The sequence below is a fragment of the Condylura cristata genome, unplaced genomic scaffold (genome assembly GCF_000260355.1).
Source record: "Condylura cristata isolate star-nosed mole 26May11 unplaced genomic scaffold, ConCri1.0 scaffold00026, whole genome shotgun sequence".
Taxonomy (NCBI): Eukaryota; Metazoa; Chordata; class Mammalia; order Eulipotyphla; family Talpidae; genus Condylura; species Condylura cristata.
In genome coordinates, this window is record NW_004567127.1 from 16,908,089 (window position 1) to 16,928,541 (window position 20,453).

Here is a 20,453-nt window from a genome sequence, read left to right on the forward strand (position 1 = left end):
GAACAGGCAGATCAACGAAGTACACTGCTGAGGGGAGCAGCGGGCGGGTCAGGAGAGGTCTGCCGCGCCATGTGGTCACCTCCGGGGCAGACGGGGATCGAACTCATGCAGAATTGGCTTAAGCTTCTTAGTGCTGTGCTTTAACCCGCTGCGCCACCAGGGAGGGCCCCTTACTTCACTAATTTTTAACCTTCTGCTTACCCATTCACTCCCTAAAATGGTTGGAGTTCCCCAAGTTGCTTTTGTCCGCAAGGTACTTCTTAAAATAACTTTAACTTGTTCAGATATGCACTCCAGCACGTGGGTTTCAAAATTCATTTTCTTAATTCCGTAAATCTATTTTACCATTTCTACTCATTGAACAGCTTTCTAATTCTATAACTTCTAATTCTATATTTTCAAATGTATACCAAAGCTCATGTGCAAAATTTCAAAATTTTACACTTCATGTGCCCAGGAAAACTGACTACTTAACAAAATATAAATACATTCTCATTCTCTAAGTTTTTAGGAAAGCATTTACAAAAACAATGAACTTCCCTTATTAAGTATGAAAAGTCACCAAAAAGTTCAACTCTAAGTTTTAGTTAGCCTTTAAAGCATACTGTAATGTAAACTGCTGGGTTTTGAGAAAATTAAAAAACCTGAGCTAAAGAAGTGAATGTATACTTTGTACTCTACATGGTAAAAGAGAAAATCCAAAGAAAAGTTAACCCCAAAACTAGCATATACTCTTATTCTGCTGTCTAATCAAAGCCAAGAGTCACCACCACAACAAAAACCTTCACATATTTGCTGAAAAAGCTGGCAGCAACTCTACAGTGTCTTATACATGAGCTGAAGAATGTTAAACCAGAAGAAAGCTCTCACTACCCCTATTTGTAAAAGGACATGTTAGAACCTTCATAAATATTCATACTCTGAAGCAATATGCTGATACACTCTCAAAGCATAATAAAATAAAATAAGCAAATCAAAAATGTCTACATGAAAAAATTAAAATGAGAATCCCAGAGTTGTGAGTAATGTGTATCATCTACAGAATGATTTCAGTTCTTTCACATTAAGTAAAATGTGACACTTTTTAATAAATCCTGCTAAGAAAGAATAACAGCAGCACTGGCAGAAATAAGAATACCTGTGTAAAGGCATAACCGATTGGCACAGCTATAAGTAAATGACTATATGTAAATGTCAGATATACTGTCTTAGAATTATCAAATCTCTTCTCCCAGTGCCAAACAGTTACAAATTTCTTCCAAACTTTGGATAAAGTTTATCCAAAAACAGGGCAGGTTGTGTTTTTTTATATATGCATATAAGACCTGGGATGTAGTCTAAAGGTGCGGGGATAGGGGTAGGAAGGGGGAAAGAGAGTGAGTGAGCTGGGAGCAGAACAGGTAGATCTACTGAAATACACCATTGAAGGAAGCACTGGGGCCAGACAGGTCTGCTGCGCTGTTTGTGGGTCAGCTCCCTGGCAGGTTATCAAAGTCAGGCTGTCAAGGTGACAGCAGCGAGATTTTACCCCTAGGCCACCTGGGAGATCCCAGGGCAAGCTGAGTTTTTAAGTATCTTAATTCTGAATGAACAAATGTATTACAAAAGTTCTACATTGATTTATCAGATATTAACCAAGATCAAGTTTCTAACAACACTACCTTTTCTCGTAACTTTTTTTTTCCCTTGGACATAAAAAACAGGTATAGAGAATGAAAGTCTGTCCAAATAATGGAACAAATGTGGAGGAAAATGCTGCCGGATACTGAATTCTATAGTAAATTTGACTGGACTTTGAATAAAGTTGGATATAAAAATGAAATCGTGTTTTGTATTTGATAACTATAAAAGTATCCTTGAAAAAGTTACTCTTTGAGACAGACAAAATAGGTTATCTTTTTCAGGTAAATATAACACCAGCATTAAGTTCTTTTATGCCATTTGTTCTTAAAATTAACAGTATTCCAAAGGGGTCTGTTAGAACACAGTTGAAACTCGTGTTCTAAAAGTTTGAAAAGTTTTTCAAACACTTCATGAAAGTGTTTCCTCTTTTATAAAGATAAAACAAACAGTGCCTATAACATATTTGAACACAAGAATTTAAGGAAACTTCATTCCACCATTATAAAAAGACCAGATTTACTCTTTAGTCAAAGTGCTTTCAAGAAATATTGATCCAAAACAAATTTTAAAATACAGTGAGATTATTTTTGCCTAAAACAAATCTCCTTTCCCACTTTTTAAATGAAATTATCCATGAATCCAGTAGTTCTAAACCAAAACCCAACTACTTCTCCCAAGCCAGTTTTCTTCCAAACAACTCACAACTTTTAAGTTCTTACTACTTCATTTCCTCCATTTTCTACTTTTAAGACCAAAAAATTCAGATCCTCAGTTATTGCTGTTTTTTTAAAATATTTATTTATTTGTACATACAGAACTGGGGTACAGGCTCAGGGGTGGTGAGAGGCTTCACCAGAGACAGAGTGGAGAGCAGAACAGGCAGATCTACAAAGTACACTGCTGAGGGGAGCAGCGGGCGGGTCAGGAGAGGTCTGCCACACCATGTGGTCACCTCCAGGGCAGGCGGGAATCGAACTCATGCGGAAGTTGCTTTAGCTTCTCAGTGCTGTGCTTTAACCCGCTGCGCCACCATGGAGGGCCTATTGCTGCATTTTTAATTGTACAATATTTATTTCCTTTATCCCCCACAAAATACAATTGAAATAAAAATCCTTTATGAAATGTAAACCTGGTTAAGTCCAAGCACCTTATCTAACATACCAAACCGATATTTTGATTTCTGTCCATCACCTTTAGTCATTTCCCTGTTCCTATTTTATATCCCAACAATTGGAAACAATGAATAGTTCATAGTTCCCAGAAATAGCCTACTATTTCAAACTCTGTATTTACTTTTCAACTTTACTGATAAAAATATGTCCAAAACCCCAGAAAATCTTTGTATTTCCTTTATTTTAATCTCTAACACTACAGTAACTTTTAGTTTGACTTCTATATTAAAAATTATCTTTTTTAACCTTACAGAAATAGAATCACATAGTATGTATTCTTTTGTCTGGCTTCTTTTGCTTCATATAGCAATGTTTAATATTCACTCACATTGTTACATGTATTAATAAGCATTCTTTTAACTATACCACAATGATCCATTTTCCTGTTGATAGGTATTAGGGTTATATCACATTTCAGACCACATTGTACAAGTTTTGTAGTGAACATGTTTTAAAGGGATAAAAACCTAGAAGTAGAAATATTGGATCATTAAATAAGATTCATGTTTAACTTTGTAAGAAACTATTTTTACAACATCAGCAGTAATGGTGATGTTCCAATGTTCCACATCCTTACCAATAGTCGGTTTGCAAATCTGTTTGATTAATCTAGATTCAGACTGTTGTGAAACAAAATTTCACAGTGGTTGTAACTTGTGTGTTCCTGATGACTAATGAATTTTTATGTTTATTAGCTATTCATGTACTTTCTATTTTAAAAATTTAAGATTTTTTTTCTTGTTACTGTTGTGGAAGAATCCTTTATATTCTCAATACAAATCCTTGGGTGCATAAGCATTTATATAACCTGGCTGTTGTAAACAGTGTTATCATTGAACATAATGATAACATAATGACTCACTTCATTTGAAGTGAATGTATCAGTTCAAAGTAGTGGTCTTACTTTTTACAGATAGATCTACCTAGGAGTGAAATTGTTGGATTGTAAGGTAGAGCTGTTTTTAGTAGAAAAACAGAAATCTCCATACTGTTTTCCAGAGGTTCTGGGTCACTCTACATTGCCATCAACAGCATACAAGGATTCTGTTTTCTTCACATCCTTGAAGCCAACACTTGTTTCTGTTCTTTTGTATACACGTCATTTCAGAGGGATGAGGTGGCATCTCATTGTGGTTTTGATTTGCATTTCCCTTATAATGATGAGCATTTATTATTCTAGGTCCTTCACATTTCCACATAATTTTAGAATTAAATGCAACTTCAGTTGACAAGTCTAAGATTTGAATGACTCTGTATGTCCCAATTTGAGGGGAAAAGACTTCTCAAAATACTGCACCCTCTAATTCATGAACATGATACAGCTCTCTATTTTAAATCTTCAATTTCTCTTCACTGTTTCTTGCATTTTTTGGTTAAACTTCTCCTACAAATTTTGTCTGATGTTGTAAGTACATTTTTTAAAAGTCCATCTTCCAATGATTTTCTAATAGCAGAAAATACATATTATTTTATTTCGAACTTGAATCCCTATAATCATTCTAAATTTACTAATCATACTACATTTACTCATTAGTCCTAGTACAAATTTGTAGATCGCTTTGGGTTTTCTATTTTAAAAATCATGCCAAGCTGGCCCTCCCTGGTGGCGCAGCGGGTTAAAGCACAGCACTAAGAAACTAAAGCCACTTCCACATGAGTTCGATCCCCGCCTGCCCCCCCACCCCCCGGAGGTGACCACATGGCATGGCAGACCTCTCCTGGCCGGCTCGCTGCTCCCCTCAGCAGTGTACTTCATCGGTCTGCCTGTTCTGCTCCCTGCTCTGTCTCTGGTGAATCCTCTCACCCTCCATATCTCTGGCCTGTACCCCAATTCTGTATGAATAAATAAATCTTTAAAAAAAAATCATGCCAAGTTTAAATAACAGCTTTACCTTTTCCTCAATCCTTACTGCTTTTATTTATTTTACTTGCCTTATAATGTACACAAATAGCTGGAATGGAAAGCCTTTTAAAATATACACCCTAATTTATACCTGTTTGTAAAGAGAATACATTCAGTATCTCATCATTAAGAATGAATTCTTTTGTAGGTTCTAAGTAGATGCCCTCTACCTAGCTTGTGCAAGTTCCTGTCTCTTTGCATAGTTTTCTGAGATATTTCTATCATGAATAGATGCTGGAATTTTGTGAACTGCTTTTTCTGCTTCTATACCATTACTGTGATGTTACAATGAGTTCATTTTCAAAAAAACTTTACAGACCTGGAAATGAATCTTTCAGATATACATACTGCTAGATGTGAATCACTAGTATTTTAACAATACCCACATTTGTGTTAAGAAATATGCTAGTCTTTAGTTTTATTAAATTTTGGTGTTTATAGTAGTCTTATAGATCTAGTAAGTAAGAATATGTATCCTTTCTATTTTCTAAAAATGTATACTGAACATGGCTATTTTTTCTTATTCTTAAGTTTAGAAAAATTCACCCATGTCTGAAGTACAACCAGCTAGGCCTGCAATAATCACTGTGGAAAAGTGCTTTGTATACATGTGTGTATGTGTATGCACGCACGCATGTACACACAACACACACACCCCCCCTGTAATCATACAGTCACAGTTGTCAGTTTTGGTTAAGTTTGATAAAACACTATTTTACTTAAGCTGCTTAATTTATTGGCATCAGTGTTTGCAATGTTGCTTTATTTTCATTTTATATTACATAAGAGAAATAGTGAAAGCTCCAATTTCATTCCAAATATTACTTTTTTTCATTCTTTTGTTCTTCACTTGATCAATCTTGATAGCTTTAAAAGTAGCTTTTTTTAAAATACAGGTACATTTTGGGGCCTCCCTGGTGGCGCAGCGGGTTAAAGCACAGCATTAAAAAGCTAAAAGCCATTATGAGTTCGATTCCTGCCTGCCCCGGAGGTGACCACATGGCGTGGCAGACCTCTTCTGACCTGCCCACTGCTCCCCTCAGCAGTGTACTTCATCTATCTGCCTGTTCTGCTCCCCACTCTATCTCTGGTGAATCCTCTCGCCGTCCCTGCACCTCTGGCCTGTACCCCAATAAATCTTAAAAAAAAAAAAATACAGGTACATTTTCCCCCTTATACACTTCTTAGCTTGCAATCAACAATTTCTGATGTATTTTCACTTTCATTAACAAAAATATTCTTTATACCTTTTTGATTCATGTTTTTTCAGAATTGTGTAATCCAATTTCCAAATATTTGGTAATTTCCTAAACTGCTTACTTTTTTTGATTTTTTTAATTAGGTTAAGCAGATACTATTAGCTTTTAATTACTTGAAATATGTTGAATGACTTCATTTTCTAACATATAATTTATTATGGTGACTATTCCATGTACATATGAAAAGCAATCTTACTGATATAGGCTGATATGTGTGAGTTAAGATAAACTGAAAACATTGTTCAAATCCTCACTGTATCTTTTCTGACAGGTCTGAATGTCCTAACAATTACTATATGGGATTTTAAAATTTAAACAATGTAGATTTTTCTTTAGTAGTTTATATACTTTGAGTTGTTATTACTAGTATACAACTGAAGTCATGTTGCCTTTTCTGATACACTGACTCATACCTATGAAAAAAGTTTTTTTTAATCTAGTAATAGTCTTTGTCTTGAATTCAAATGACTGAAATTAATAAAAATCACATTAATTTCCTTGTGCCTGTTTGCATGGATTATTTTCCATTCTTTTTATTTTCAAACTGTCTCATCTCTTTAGATCAATCTGAACTTTGTAGACATGTAGTTAGGTTCTGCTTTTTAACCCATCTTACCTTTTTTTACGATTTACTTATACATACAAGAACTAGAATACAGGCCAGAGGCACAGGGGGCGAGAGACTTCACAAGAGACAGAAGAGGTGTGGTACGCCATGTGGTTCATCTCCCTGGCTAGGGACTGAGCTGGAATCTGTGCTGTAGTGACTGTCTATAGCTCCTGAGTGCCACACTTTCACCTTTTGCACTACAAGGGAGGGCCCAACCCAGTCTATTCTTTGCATTTTAATGAAACTACTTAGAATTATATATATATATATATATAAATAAATATAAAATGTATGCAAGCCACATTAACTTTAAATATTCTAGTAGCCATCTCAAAAAGTACAAATAGTTCATTTTAATATTTAACTCAGTATGTGAAAATAGTACCATATAAACTTCTATCATCATCTAAAAAATTAAGATTATTTTACATTACAGAACTGTCTTTAAGATACACACAGAGCCCATATAAATTTTAATTATGAGCAGTTACACTCTTAAGCATTAAATGGTTACTGCATTAAATTTTAGTTCGGCCAGTTTACATTTATAGATGTAAAGATTCTATTTAACACCTGGCTAATTATTTCTAATTATCATTCTCCTTCTTCTTGCATTGTGTTAATATTGCAGTATTATACTGCAATTCCTCTATAGAATTTATTTTATCAAGAGACTTTTTAAAGTAAAATTCACATACAATAAACTGTTTAGATAATAAACACATAATCTGATACAATCATAAATATTACAATCAACAACAAACCATATATAATAGTGGTCCAAACAAACTATACCATATAGTCTAGGTGTATAGGCTATACCATCCTGGTTTGTGTAATGACACACTAATGTTACACCCAACAATGTTTCTCACCATGAACCCCCATCATTAAACAACAGGACTGTTATACATGAATGAAACCATCACCAAAACACAGTATTCACAGCCATCGCTTCCAAAACCCCTTTAGCAAACTCTCCCTTCTGTTCTTCCTTAATCCCAAACTCCAAGTAACTACCATCTCAGACATAGCTCAATTTATAGTGCTTTAACTCTTTGCTAATATTGCATCTTTTACAAATTGAATTTTGTAGGAACCCATTTTTTAACAGCATATGTTCTCTTAAAAATGTCTTTAGAGCACATTTTGGTAATCCTAACAGTCCCAAACATTTTCATTCTTATTTTAAAATGTATTTATTTTTGCATACAAGAACTGGGGTATAGGCCAAAGGTGTGAGGGATGTGAGGATTCAGCAGAGACACAGTGGGGAGCAAAACAGGCAGATCTACTGAAATAATGCTTGAGCAGAGCAGCAGGCAAGACAGTAAAAAAGGTCTGTGGGCTAGGCTCCCTGGTTAGGGATCGAACTCATGTTGCAGTGACAGGCTATTGCTTGATAGTGCTGTATCTTCAACCTGCACACCATGGAGGCCCATTTTATATATGTCATGCTCATATGTAATTAGTGGTCTTTGAAATTACTAATTATTTTGAGGCACTGCTAATAGCCTAATAGCCGATAGCACCCATGTAAGACAGCAAACTTATAACTTCTCTATGTGTTCTGAATGCTCCACCAATCAACTGTCTCACCTCTCTCTCAGGCTTTATTTCCCGAGACAAATCATCATCCAAAATTAGGCAGTTAGTAATCCCACAATGATTCTAAGAGTTCAAGTGAAAGGAAAAGTCACATGTAGCATGGATAGAAGATCAAACCATTTAAAACATATTCCCTGAAGCCAAACCTAACCCATCACCAAGATCCTAAATAACTCTCTTCAATTTATAAAGATTGAGAGAGGTGAGGAAGGTGCAGAAAAAGTTTATGGCTAGCAGCGGATAACTTGTAAGGTTTATGGGTGAAAAAAATCGTATCTGTAACATCCCAAGTGCAAAGTGAAGAAGCAAGTGCTGATGTAGATGGTACAATAAGTAATCCAGAATATCTAGGTAAAGTGGAGCCACTAAACCGATTTTCAATGCAGGTGAAACAACTTTATAGTGGATGTCATTAGGACTTTATTGCTAGAGGCTAGAGGAAAAAAGGCAATGTCTAGCTTTAAAGAATAAGCTGACACTCACGTGAGGAGCCAGCACAGCTGGTGACTTTTAATAAAATCCAAAGACTTTACCATTTCAAAATCTTAAGAGCCCTTAGCAATACTGAATCTACTCTGCCTTGCGCTAAATGAACAACAAAGCCTGGATGATAGCATATCAGTTTACAATATGGTTTAATGAATACTTGAAGCCCAATGTTGCTCAGAAAAAACAAAAATTATTTTCAAAATACAATAGCTCATTGACAAAAACGGGGGGATAGAGATGAACAAAGGGATCCGTGATGTCTTTATGCTTGCCGATACAACATCCATTCTGAAGAATATGGATCAGAGCCATTTCAACTTTCAAGACTTATTAAAAAATACTATTTACAAGGCTACAGCTACCGTGATTCCCTGATGTATCTGGGCAATGTCCACTGAAAACATTCTGTAAAAGCTTCACCATTCTGAATGCCAGTAAGAACTTTTGTGATTCAAAAGTGGTTAAAATAACATTAGTAGAGATATGGAAGAAATGGATTCCTACCCTCATGAATAACTCTGAGGGGTTCAAGATTTCCATGGAAGAAACAGCTTCCAAGAAACAGCTTCCAAGAAACAGCTTCCAAGAAACATGTAGAAATAACCAAACTAGGAAGAGAAACCTGAATGTGTGACTACATGGCTACAATCTCAGAATAAAGCTTCAACAGGTTGAGTAGCTTCCTCTTAAGGATGAGCAAAGTATTTTCTTGAGATATAATCTATTTCTGGTGAAAATGCTACAGACATATTGTTGAAGCAACAAAGGACTCAGAATGTTACATAAACATAGCTGCAGTTTCAGAAAACTGACACCAATTTTGAAATTATATTGTGAGTTAAATGCCAACTGCATGATGTGTTACAGAAAATTTATATTGTTATTACTGCATTAATTACATAAATATTTTGTCCAGGGGTCTTCCTGGTGGCACAGGGTTGTTAAAGACAGTGCTAGCAAGCTACGGCCAGCTACTGCAACCTGAGTTTGATCCTGGGCCAACGACCTAACTTACATAGTGAAACAGACCTCTCGTCTTACCAGCTGTTCCTCAGTAATGTATTTCAGTAAATCTGCCTGTACTGCTCCCCACTCTGTCTCTGGTGAATCCTCTCACACACAACCCCCCAACACACACCTCTAGCCTACACCTACACCCTAGTACTTGTGTGCACAAACAAATCTTTCCCAAAAAAATTTCCCTGTTCTCTTTGGTCTCTCTTTTGAACTCCAATTCTACATGTATTAGATTGTTTGACCATATGCAAAAATTTCTCTGATAAACTGAAAATTTTTTATTCATCTGTATTCAAGTTTGCAAGCCTTTCTTCTAGTGTCTCCAATTTGTTGTTAGTCCCAACAATGACTTTGCTATCCTTTTATTGCCAATATAATTCATTCCTTAGAGAAGTAATTTAAAAAGGATTTTTTTTTAAAGTGAGTCTGACTTTAGACAAACAGTGTAAAATGTAAGGATATAAAAAAAAAGGTCATTAATTCAAGTTTTGGTTCATCAATCACAAAAATGAAATCTAAAATTTAGTCTAAATTTGTTTATAGGCAAACACTACCAACAACAAACAATACTTTCTCAGATATGGAAAAATTTAGGGAAAACCCAGTATAAATAGTAAGCTATATTCAATTTCCATGTAGATAACATAAAGCAATTTTTAACTCAAAGTATTTAAAATAGTTACAGCAGAAAGGTTGAAAACAAATGTGGCGAATTTTTGTTTTCATTTCCTGTTTAGGCTTTAGTATGATATAAACATAAAACCTAAAAAACAAAAATATTTTTTTATAAAAAAATAACCTAAAACTGAAAGAAAAACTACTTACCTAATTTAAAAAGAAAACTTAGTTTACCTAGGCCACCAATTTCAGCATTTAACTTTGATCAACTACAAAGTAGTTACATATAGCCACAATTTCTCTAAAATATCTTCAACTTAAAATACCATTCCAGAAAGACACTAAAATTTAGTTTTACTATCTTTTCCATAAGACAAATAATGACAGACTATTAATGCGAGTTAACACTTACCTGTAACCACCATGCTGCTCATATTAGAGTTTGGACTACTGAGAACACTGCCTGAGAGTAGTTCGTCAGATCCTCTCTATAAAACACAAAACAAATTAACATTAAGACATTTTTAAATTTTAAAACATTAACCCAAAAAACTTCCACTTATTTGTAACTTGTCAAATAGTCACTACAAAGTAAATTTCAAGTGCTACACCTCTGGAAATAGTTAAGGGTTTTAGTCCCTAAAATAAAAAAAGATTAACTCCACTCTTAATCTCTTCTTTTCCCAAAAGTCAACAGTGTTTTCTATTATTTACCAAAATCCAAAAGACAATAGGAAAAACGATTAAGTTAATGTATTCAAAAGCTTTGAAGAACTCAGTATTTTATAAACAAACCATGCCATAGCAGCTGAACATTTTCCAACAAACACTCTGTGAACTCTCCACCTCCAAAATCCTTTATAAATCCAGCTAACTCAGGTTTTCTAAAAAATCCGAACTTCATACTGGTGACCTGACCTACACATCAGCACCATCAATGAATTAAACAAGTATATACTCAACAGCGAGAACACGAAAGCAAAAGCAAAATCTGTGAACTGCGTTTTTCCTGCCAAAATGTAGAGACTGAATCCTATTTTTAAGTCCTTTAAAGAAAAGGTGAAAAGCTTAAGCCCACTAAAAGGTTATAAATTCATCCACATCCTAGGAGATGCACAGTCGGTCAAACCAGCCAGTATTACTATTTCCACAATTTTTGAAATGTATACATAAAAAATACATATACATGTAAGCTGAATAATGTTTAAAGTAGCTTAATCAAAACTGTGCCTGTTTTATGTATACATTTATATATGGAGGTAGTGTTTAAAAAAGGTAACTCGTCCTTATGGTTTTGTCAGTAACACCTTTAACTTGTTTTATTGTAAGGAAAGAGTAAAACATAAAACATGTAAACACATGAATTATTTATGTTATTGTAATTAAAGCAGATTTCTGACTGCACTTCTAGACCCTTCACTGATCAAGGGTCAATTATCTATCTTCTGTGGTAAGATATCTGTTTAGTTCTTTGGCTCATTTTTTAATCAGGTTGTTTATGTTCATATTGTTAAAATTTAAGTAAGAGTTCTTATATTTTGGGGTAACATTCTTTTATCAGTATCTTCTGTAAATATTTTCTCCCGCTCTGTGGCTTGTCTTCTCTTGTCTTTCACGGAGAGAAGTTTTTAATGAAGTCTGGCCTATCAATTATTTCTGTCAAGGGCTGTTTCTCTAGTATTGTATCTAAAAACACACCATCATGTCCAAAGCCATCTCTGTTATTTTATGAGTCTTATCAGAGTTTTGCATTTTACAATGAGAGCTATGGATTGATTTTTAGTTAATTTTTGTGAATATTATAATGTGTTTTGATTCATTTTTTGCAGGTGATGGTAATTATTCCAACAGCATCTAATGAATAGACTATATTTGCTCCATAGCATCCCCTTTGTTTCTTGGTCAAAAATAAGCTGACTATGGGCCTCTATCTGGGATCTTGGTTAAAACTGTCTAATTCTTTTACCAATCAGACACTGATTTAATGACTATAGTTTTACGATTAGTCTTTAAAGTTGGGCAGCATTAGCTCTCCAACTTCATATTTCTCCCTCAATAGTGTGATGATTAATCTGTTTTTTTTTTTTACCTCTTGAAGATCATTTTGTTCTTGCTAGGATTTTGACTAGAATTGTACTGAATCTATAGGCCTAGGTACGAAAAACTGACATTTTAATGTTACTGGGTCTTTAGTATGCTTCCTCATTAATTTGTCTTCAGGTTTCTTTTATCCATATCTAACAAGTCATCTAAAGCTCCCAAAATTCATTCTGAGAAGAGTAATGGGAGGGGAAGTCCTTAACCTCAGAGCTTAGTCAGACACTTGAAATTTCTCACAACTGAGTTAAGATGCTAGCTGTAGTTCTTTTTAGTAGGTAGTCTTTACCAAGTTCCAGAAGTTTCCCTCTTTTTATTGCAAGATTTCATCATGAATATTTATTGTATTCTGTCAAATGGTTTTTCTGCAGCTATGATTCATGTGATTTCTCTCTTTTAACCTGTTGGTGTAATGGAAATGTTATTTATGAACAAGTATGTTCATAACAGCTCTGGAGTTCAGTTTCCACCTACTCGTTATATAACTTGTTAATTACTAAGCCTTAACTTATTTACTCAGTATAAAAACTGGTTAACACATCACAATCCTTAGAATTAATCATTATAATACACGGGATAGAAAATACCAGCAAAATGCCTGGACCACATCAGAAGTATTCAATAAAATGTTCCCAATTGTCAACCATGCAACTGTCTTAAGATAATTGTTAACTAAAATATTTGATTGGTGATTATTAACAACAAAGCAAGCCCACTTTAACTCCTAGTTTTCAAAAGCACATCTAACCTCTTTTCAAATATATATTTTAACAATTCATTCCTTAGACCCTTGTCACTCAAAATATCCTCCCAGTCTACTAAATTCACAATTCTGGAAATAAGAGGTAAGAAATCTTAGGTTTAGCTAACTATGAAAGGGAACTTGCAATTCTGATGCCTGGTGTGTAAGACACTCTTCTTTCCTACAATTCATCTTTATGAATGGCATGGTCTTCTTGTTGTTTAACAACTTTCTACCTATACTTTATTTTTTTTTTTTTGGCTCAAATGACTTTACACCTATTAAGAGTAGGTTTAACAGTCTTTATAACTGAGTCAGAAGAATTAATATCAAGTTATTTGCAGTGTTGAGTTTTTTGACAAGAATTTCATTTTTATTTTATCAAAGTAAAGTGGTTGCTATGAAAAATCTTTATATGATGTTAACATTTCCATGCTGACTAATGGAACAGCTTAAGTCTCAAAATTACTGTTTAAAACATGAAGTTTAATTATTTTATTATATAGTGATGTATGTCTGGTTTTCAGTAATGGCTATTGAAACAAACTAGTAGTACTTAAGCTCATAATAAGCATCTTTAAGAATACTTAATACATCTAAGCAAGTGTTAACTGAATTTAAAAAATTAAGCATTAAGATGGGCCTTAATATCCCTTGTTAGTCTGAAGATAGAAACTTCATTCTATAGATTAATAATGTCCACAAAAAACTAGAATCCCACACAGAAAAGGGGAAATACTGATGTAGGAGTATGCAATCTATATGTCAATCAAAGAAAACAGTAGAAAGCAGAGAAAAGAAGGATAGTACAAAAGTACTGGCATTCACCCCAGTGACAAAGATCTTGTCTTTTAAGAATAGTCCAACCCAACTATCCATTATTCTCAGGAAAGAAAAGACCTAAAGGATCTGGTTGACAGGAGTCCATGGAGGCCGACCAAGTTTCAGGACTGAAAGCTGGCCAATAACTTTCTCCTCAGGAGAAGAAACAGTAAGATAGTACAAGGATGTGACTTATCAAGTTCCTGGGGAAAATTACAATTCTCAGAGAAGAGAAAATTCTCTTGATTCAGATAGTATTTTTACTACTTTTGAACACACAGATAATGCTAAGATTAAGTGAGGTAGGCAAGAGTACTATCTAACCTACAGAGACTTTGTAAGCACCAATTCATTTAACCATTAAAAATACAGAATATCAAAATAAAATGCAGACAATAGTAATAATGTAACACAAGAGAGTTATTAAAAACTGATTTTTTTCAGACAATAAATTAAACAAATCCCATGAGGGAAAAAAAAAAAAGCCAGTGTACTGTTAATTATACACTAGTAGACAAGACAGACAAGAACAAACGCTAAATGAATAAAGGAAGGATAAAATAAAACATGTGACTGTTAATAATCTCATAGAGCTGACTGATACCATTTTCTTAAACCAGCAGGACTTTCTGCTTTTGAAAATAAACTTCGCATTTATCTATGTAACTATGTTCTATATTTTGTTATGGAAGCTTAGTATTAACCTTAAAATATGCATAATATATACAAACCAGTATTATCAAAGAATTGGCACTGCAAATTTTTATTTAATTAGGGTAAAAAAATCCGGAAGAACCTAGGGGAAAACTGATTGGGTAAGACCAGTAACAGAAATAAGTAGGATGGCAAAAAAAACCTTTAGTCATATTAATAATACCCTCATCACTATTAAACATAACTTTTACTATCAAAAGATAGCACAAATGATGACTAGGCAAGCTGCAAGCTAGGAGAGGACATTAGCAAAACAAACAAGAGAGCATCAACAAACAGTACAAAAGAACTACAAGATCAGTCAAATTGAAATTTCTATCAGGCAAAAATACAAATAGCTATCCCATGGAATTTTACAAAAAAAGAAACAATGGCCATAAACATGTTGGGGTGGAGAAATGATGTAATAACAATTAATAGAGAATATAAAACAACTGGACATTACACTCGAGATTGGCAAAAATTAATTTTTGTTCAAGTGCTGCTGATGATGATCTGAAACAGCAACAATTATAGTGTACTACGATTGTTACACTCAATTAGAATGGTGTTTTGGAAAATAATGTCAGAGTTTATAATGAACCATTTTATAAGCCAGCAATATAGATCCTTACATGGGTACTCCAAAAAGCCTTGCATATATGTACCAATAGCTTAAAAAAATGTTAAGAGTAGCATTATTTTTAAAATCAAAGTTTAAGTGACCCATATGTCAAATAGGAGACAAACTGGATTATTTTAGCAGAATATCACGCAGCAATATTTTATGATAATATTCAAATACAAGGCTAGTTATGCAAACCATTACTGAACTAAGTCAAAGTCAAGAAAACATGGACGTACAATTTTAATAAAACTCAAAGAAAAATGCAAAACTATTTTTGTCATGTACACACCAAAAGCCTGAAAGAGTAACACAAATGCATGGAGGGTTTTTTTGGTTTTTTTTTGGGGGGTGGGGGAGGAGATATAAAGCACACAGGCAACAAGAGAGTTTACTGTTAAATATTACTAATCTGTCAGATTAACTTAGAAAATTCAAAAAAGTGAAAGTTTTATCCCACTTCAAAATCTGTTATCTTCAAATTGCATATACTTCTCCAAAATTTACATGTTATCGACATGCTTTTAACTCATATAAATCAGGATTATACCATATGCACTACTTAGAATTCTCTTCATTCAACACACAGCTCTAAATTTTTCTTACATCAGTACATACTGAGCTATTTCATTTATAAGCAGCTTTATAATGATCTCATATTCCCCAAATAGTCCCCTATTGGTATATATTTGTGCAATTTCCGCATTGTATTTAAGTGTCCATGGAAATCACAAAAATAAAACACATATGTAATGAATGCCTCACTAAAGGCTATGTAGAATAAATTATATATACAATAACATTTTGTGAACAGAGTAAGATATTTTAACAAAAAGAGCAAAGCAAACAGCACAATGCAATTATTTTAAGTTTAATTAAATGAAACTTTGAAACAGTTCCTAAATAACTTGGGTCAAAGAATCTAATTTTCAAATACAGACTTATAAAAACTTAGAAAAACCCAATTACCCTAAAAAAAAAGGACATAATTTTAGGTCTGAGTATTTTAAAAATCATTATCCTTAAACTGAAAAATGGTTAAATCTTGCTCGATGTATAAGTACATTTTAAAAATTAAAATACTTTGTTTAGTTAGATGCCATCACATCTTTCAGACTGACAAAACCCAATCATTTGACAATATACTCTTCTTGCACATTACAGGGAATAGAGTCACATCATCAAAAAATAAGAACACTTTCTACATATAGCTGTGGAGTGAACTTTTTTAGGATATATTTTCATTAAGTGAAAAACTTCAAGTCATAAAACTCTGTATACTGTGCCACCTTTTAACTAAGGAAGTGGAAAAACAGGATACAGCAAGCACTTCTTACTTTCTCATGTTAAATAAAAGGAAAATAGATACTAGTACAGGAAAAATTTTAAAGGAAGCAAAGTGGAATGGACAAGAATGACAACTAGACTTCTATTAATGTAGCTCGTTCTCACTTAAGCAAAAAAAAAATTTTTTTGTAAGATTTATTTTATTTATGCATACAGAGCTGGGGTACAGGCCAGAGTTGCAGGGGCGGTGAGAGACTTCACCAGAGACAGAGTAGGGAGCAGAACAGGCTGACTGACAAAAGTACACTGCTGAGGGGAGCAGCAAGCGGGCCAGGAGAGGTCTGCCATGCCATGTGGGTCACCTCTGGGGTGGGGAATCTAACTCATGCTGAAGTGGCTTTAGATTCTCAGTGCTGTGCTTTAACCCACCAGGGAGGGCCCCACTTAAGCAAAATTAATTTAAAAAAATACAACCTGAAAATCAAAATCAAATGAAACAAATAAACTTAGTAGTAGAACCATGAACAAATGCTCTCAATTAAAAGTCTGTAACTGCACTTAATACACTCTTTTTGGAGTCTAGTTACAATGACCACAATGTAACTGTAAGGTAATCTTGATCTACATTCAATAACTAAGAATGTTCAATACTAATTTTTTAAAACTAGAAATGCATGTAATATTACTAAATTTTCAACATACAAAAGATAAAAACATCATAAAAGTAAAAATTGTAAAATTAAATATGAATTGGAAATGAAAAATGAGCTTATAATATATTAATGTTTAAAAGTTTGCTATTTCTGTCTAATGAAAGGGCCTTGAGCATTATTGTGGTGTCACATTATTATGAAACCAATTCCCACTACAAAGAACTAAGACTCTAAAATGACAAAGTAAAGGTCTAGAGCAAGAATCGTTATCTCAAGAAACAGAGTCAAGCTACTGTTATTCGCTCCCATTTGACCCAAATGAAACTAAGTATTTTAAAAAGAACAATTATTGGGTCTCCCTGGTGGCACAAAGTGTTAAGTCTTACCTCTATGAAGCTGTCACAGTAGCCACTGTGGCATGAGTTTCATCCCCAGGCAGGGAGCTAGCCAATATGGTGCAGAAGACCTCCCCTTTATTACCTGCTGCTTCCCTCAGTAATGTATTTCAGTAAATCTGCCTTTTCTACTCCCCACTTTGTCCCTGGTGAATCCTCACATCCCCCACACTTCTGGCCTATGACACAGTTCCTGTTTGCAAAAATCAATTAAAAAAAAAAAAGAAAAAGATCATTCCCATAAGATTAGAAAATAAATCCAAAAATCCTTGCCTCCACCAAGAACAACAAAACTCATAATAATACCAAGGAGATTGTTGAAAGTAGCAACTCATTAGCTGGTATCAAAATTTTAAGATAAAATCTAGCCTGCTTGTCCTACAAAATGGGTAGTTCAGTGTAATCAGGTATTTTATGAAAAAAGTCAGTATTTAAAAGGAAGATGAAGCACTTTATACTGAATGCACCAAGTTGGCAACATCTGAATCTAATGATGAATGTCTGCATTACCTAGAGAGATAATCATACACGATTTGAAAGGAACTACATAGAGCATAAGAAAATACTCTTGCTAAAAACAAAACCTGAATATGACCAACCATTATGACTGCCAGTTTACAGGAAGTACAGAGGAACATGAAAAATTACAACATTGAAAAATAATTGACAAATTCAGTAAAGTAGAAAATAGTATAAATACCCAATTGCCAAAGAAAAGGAAGAGTTATTTGATCTGTAGATTTTTTAAAAATTTAAGATGTTAACTAAAAAGATAGACTAAATCAATAATAGCTATTATAACACTGACATCAATGACAGATTTAGAGATTAAACCTGTTATGAGATACATATGAAAGTATTTGGACATGAAATCAAGTAATCTGTTATGCTAGCCAATACACCTCAGAAAGGGAAAAGCAGTATATTATTATACCATTCATAATATTTTCATGTGTCTTGGAATTTTTATAATGAATTTTAAAAACATGACAACAGAAGACATTGATTAAAGATACTGAGCACAAGTGAAAAGATGTTCTTTGAACATTGATTGCTCAATATTAATCCTCCCAATCAACAAATCCAATCCTGATGAATATTCCAAAAGCATTTTTCACAAAAATAGGATAAGAAGTATCAATATTTATGGTTCAAAAGAAAACCTTCAATAGCAAAATCATCCTTGAGAAAGAACAAAGATGAAGGCATCACATTTCCTGATTTCAAGGGCAGACTTCATTTTATAGTATTTGCCAAAAATGCATTTTTTTCCAAAGATATTCCATCAGAAAGAGATTATATATGATTCACTGTAACCAAACATGATATTAACATTTTTAACCATAACGTACTTTTTTTTTTTTTTTAAAGATTTATTTATTTGTACATACAGAACTGGGGTATAGGCCAGAGGCTCAGGGGAGGCGAGAGGGTTCACCAGAGACAGAGTGGGGAACAGAACAGGCAGATCGACAAAGTACACTGCTGAGGGGAGCAGCGGGCGGGTCAGGAGAGGTCTGCCGCGCCATGTGGTCACCTCCGGGGCAGGCGGGGATCGAACTCATGCGGAAGCGGCTTTAGCTTCTCAGTGCTGTGCTTTAACCCGCTGCGCCACCAGGGAGGGCCCCATAACGTACTTTTAAGTTAAAGCATGCAGATTTTTTAGACATGCCATTGCATCCTTATTAGACTACTAAACTTTTACATGCACTAGAAAAATCAAAAAATGATGACTCATTTTACTGATTACTTATTTAATTACCATGGTTGGGACCCAAACCTGCAATATAACCAAGGAATGTGTGTGCATTATAAAGCTACCACAATCAAAACAGTATGGCACTGTCATGAAAATAAATATACAGATCAACAGAACAAAATAGAAAGCCCAAAAATAATCCACACATGGATTATTTATAATCCATATTGATAATTTGCAAAAGAGACAAAAATAGGAAAAGATATAAATGCGTGGTGGGTAAACTGGATAGTCACAGGCAAAGGATGTAGACTTAAGACTCATATCTTACATATACAAATGAACTCAAAATATAAGACCTAAAACTATAAAGCTCTTAGTAAAAATTACAGGTTGCAAGTTCCTTGACATCATTCTTGGCAATAATTTTTTTGGATTTGATTCTCAAAAGTAAAAGCAAAAACAAATGAGGGGCTATATCAAATAAAAAGCTTATGAAAGGCATTTAACAAATTAAAAACAATCTATGAAATGGAAGAAACTATTTGAATATCATGCATCAGTAAGGCATTATAGTACCCAATAATTATAAAGACTCACATTTAAAAAAAAATTATTGAAAAATCACGCTCTAAACTGACATCCTTCCAAATACTTGTAAATAGCCACAGGTACATGTAAAGGCGCTCAACATCACTATCAGGAAACTATCACTATCAAGAAAACACAAGTAAAAACTGCAATGAGATACCACCTTACAATTATTAGAGTGGCTATTATCAAAAAGAAAAGAACAAGTATGGGCCAAGTTGTGAAGAATGGGAACTCCTGTGCACTGTTGATGGGAATGGAAACTGGTAAAACAGTATGGAGATTCTTTTAAAAAAATTTAAGAAGAATTATAACATGAGACAATAGTCCTACTTCTAGGAATTTACATGAGCAAAAATCATGATCTCAAAAAGATATGCACTGCTACATTTACTGTAACATTATTTACCACAGCCATGATAGGGAGCCAAGCTAACTGTCCAATAGCTGAGAATGAAGTATGGTATATGCACATGTTATATACAGATTTATACACACACACACACACACATATACATGCTAAAATTATTTGGTGGTTAAAAAAGAAAGG

The 20,453-nt window shown here is 34.0% G+C and overlaps 1 protein-coding gene across 4 annotated transcripts in view; it reads right to left on the reverse strand.

The window, feature by feature from the left end:
* The window catches only part of PTBP2 (polypyrimidine tract binding protein 2), a 70,559-nt gene that overhangs the window by 37,055 nt on the left and 13,051 nt on the right, over positions 1 to 20,453 (reverse strand). For all 4 annotated transcript variants that reach the window (XM_004689757.1, XM_004689756.2, XM_004689755.2 and 1 more), the window contains exon 3: positions 10,712 to 10,787. In XM_004689757.1, coding sequence (XP_004689814.1) covers positions 10,712 to 10,787 — 76 coding nt within the window. The remainder of the gene's footprint in view (positions 1 to 10,711; positions 10,788 to 20,453) is intronic.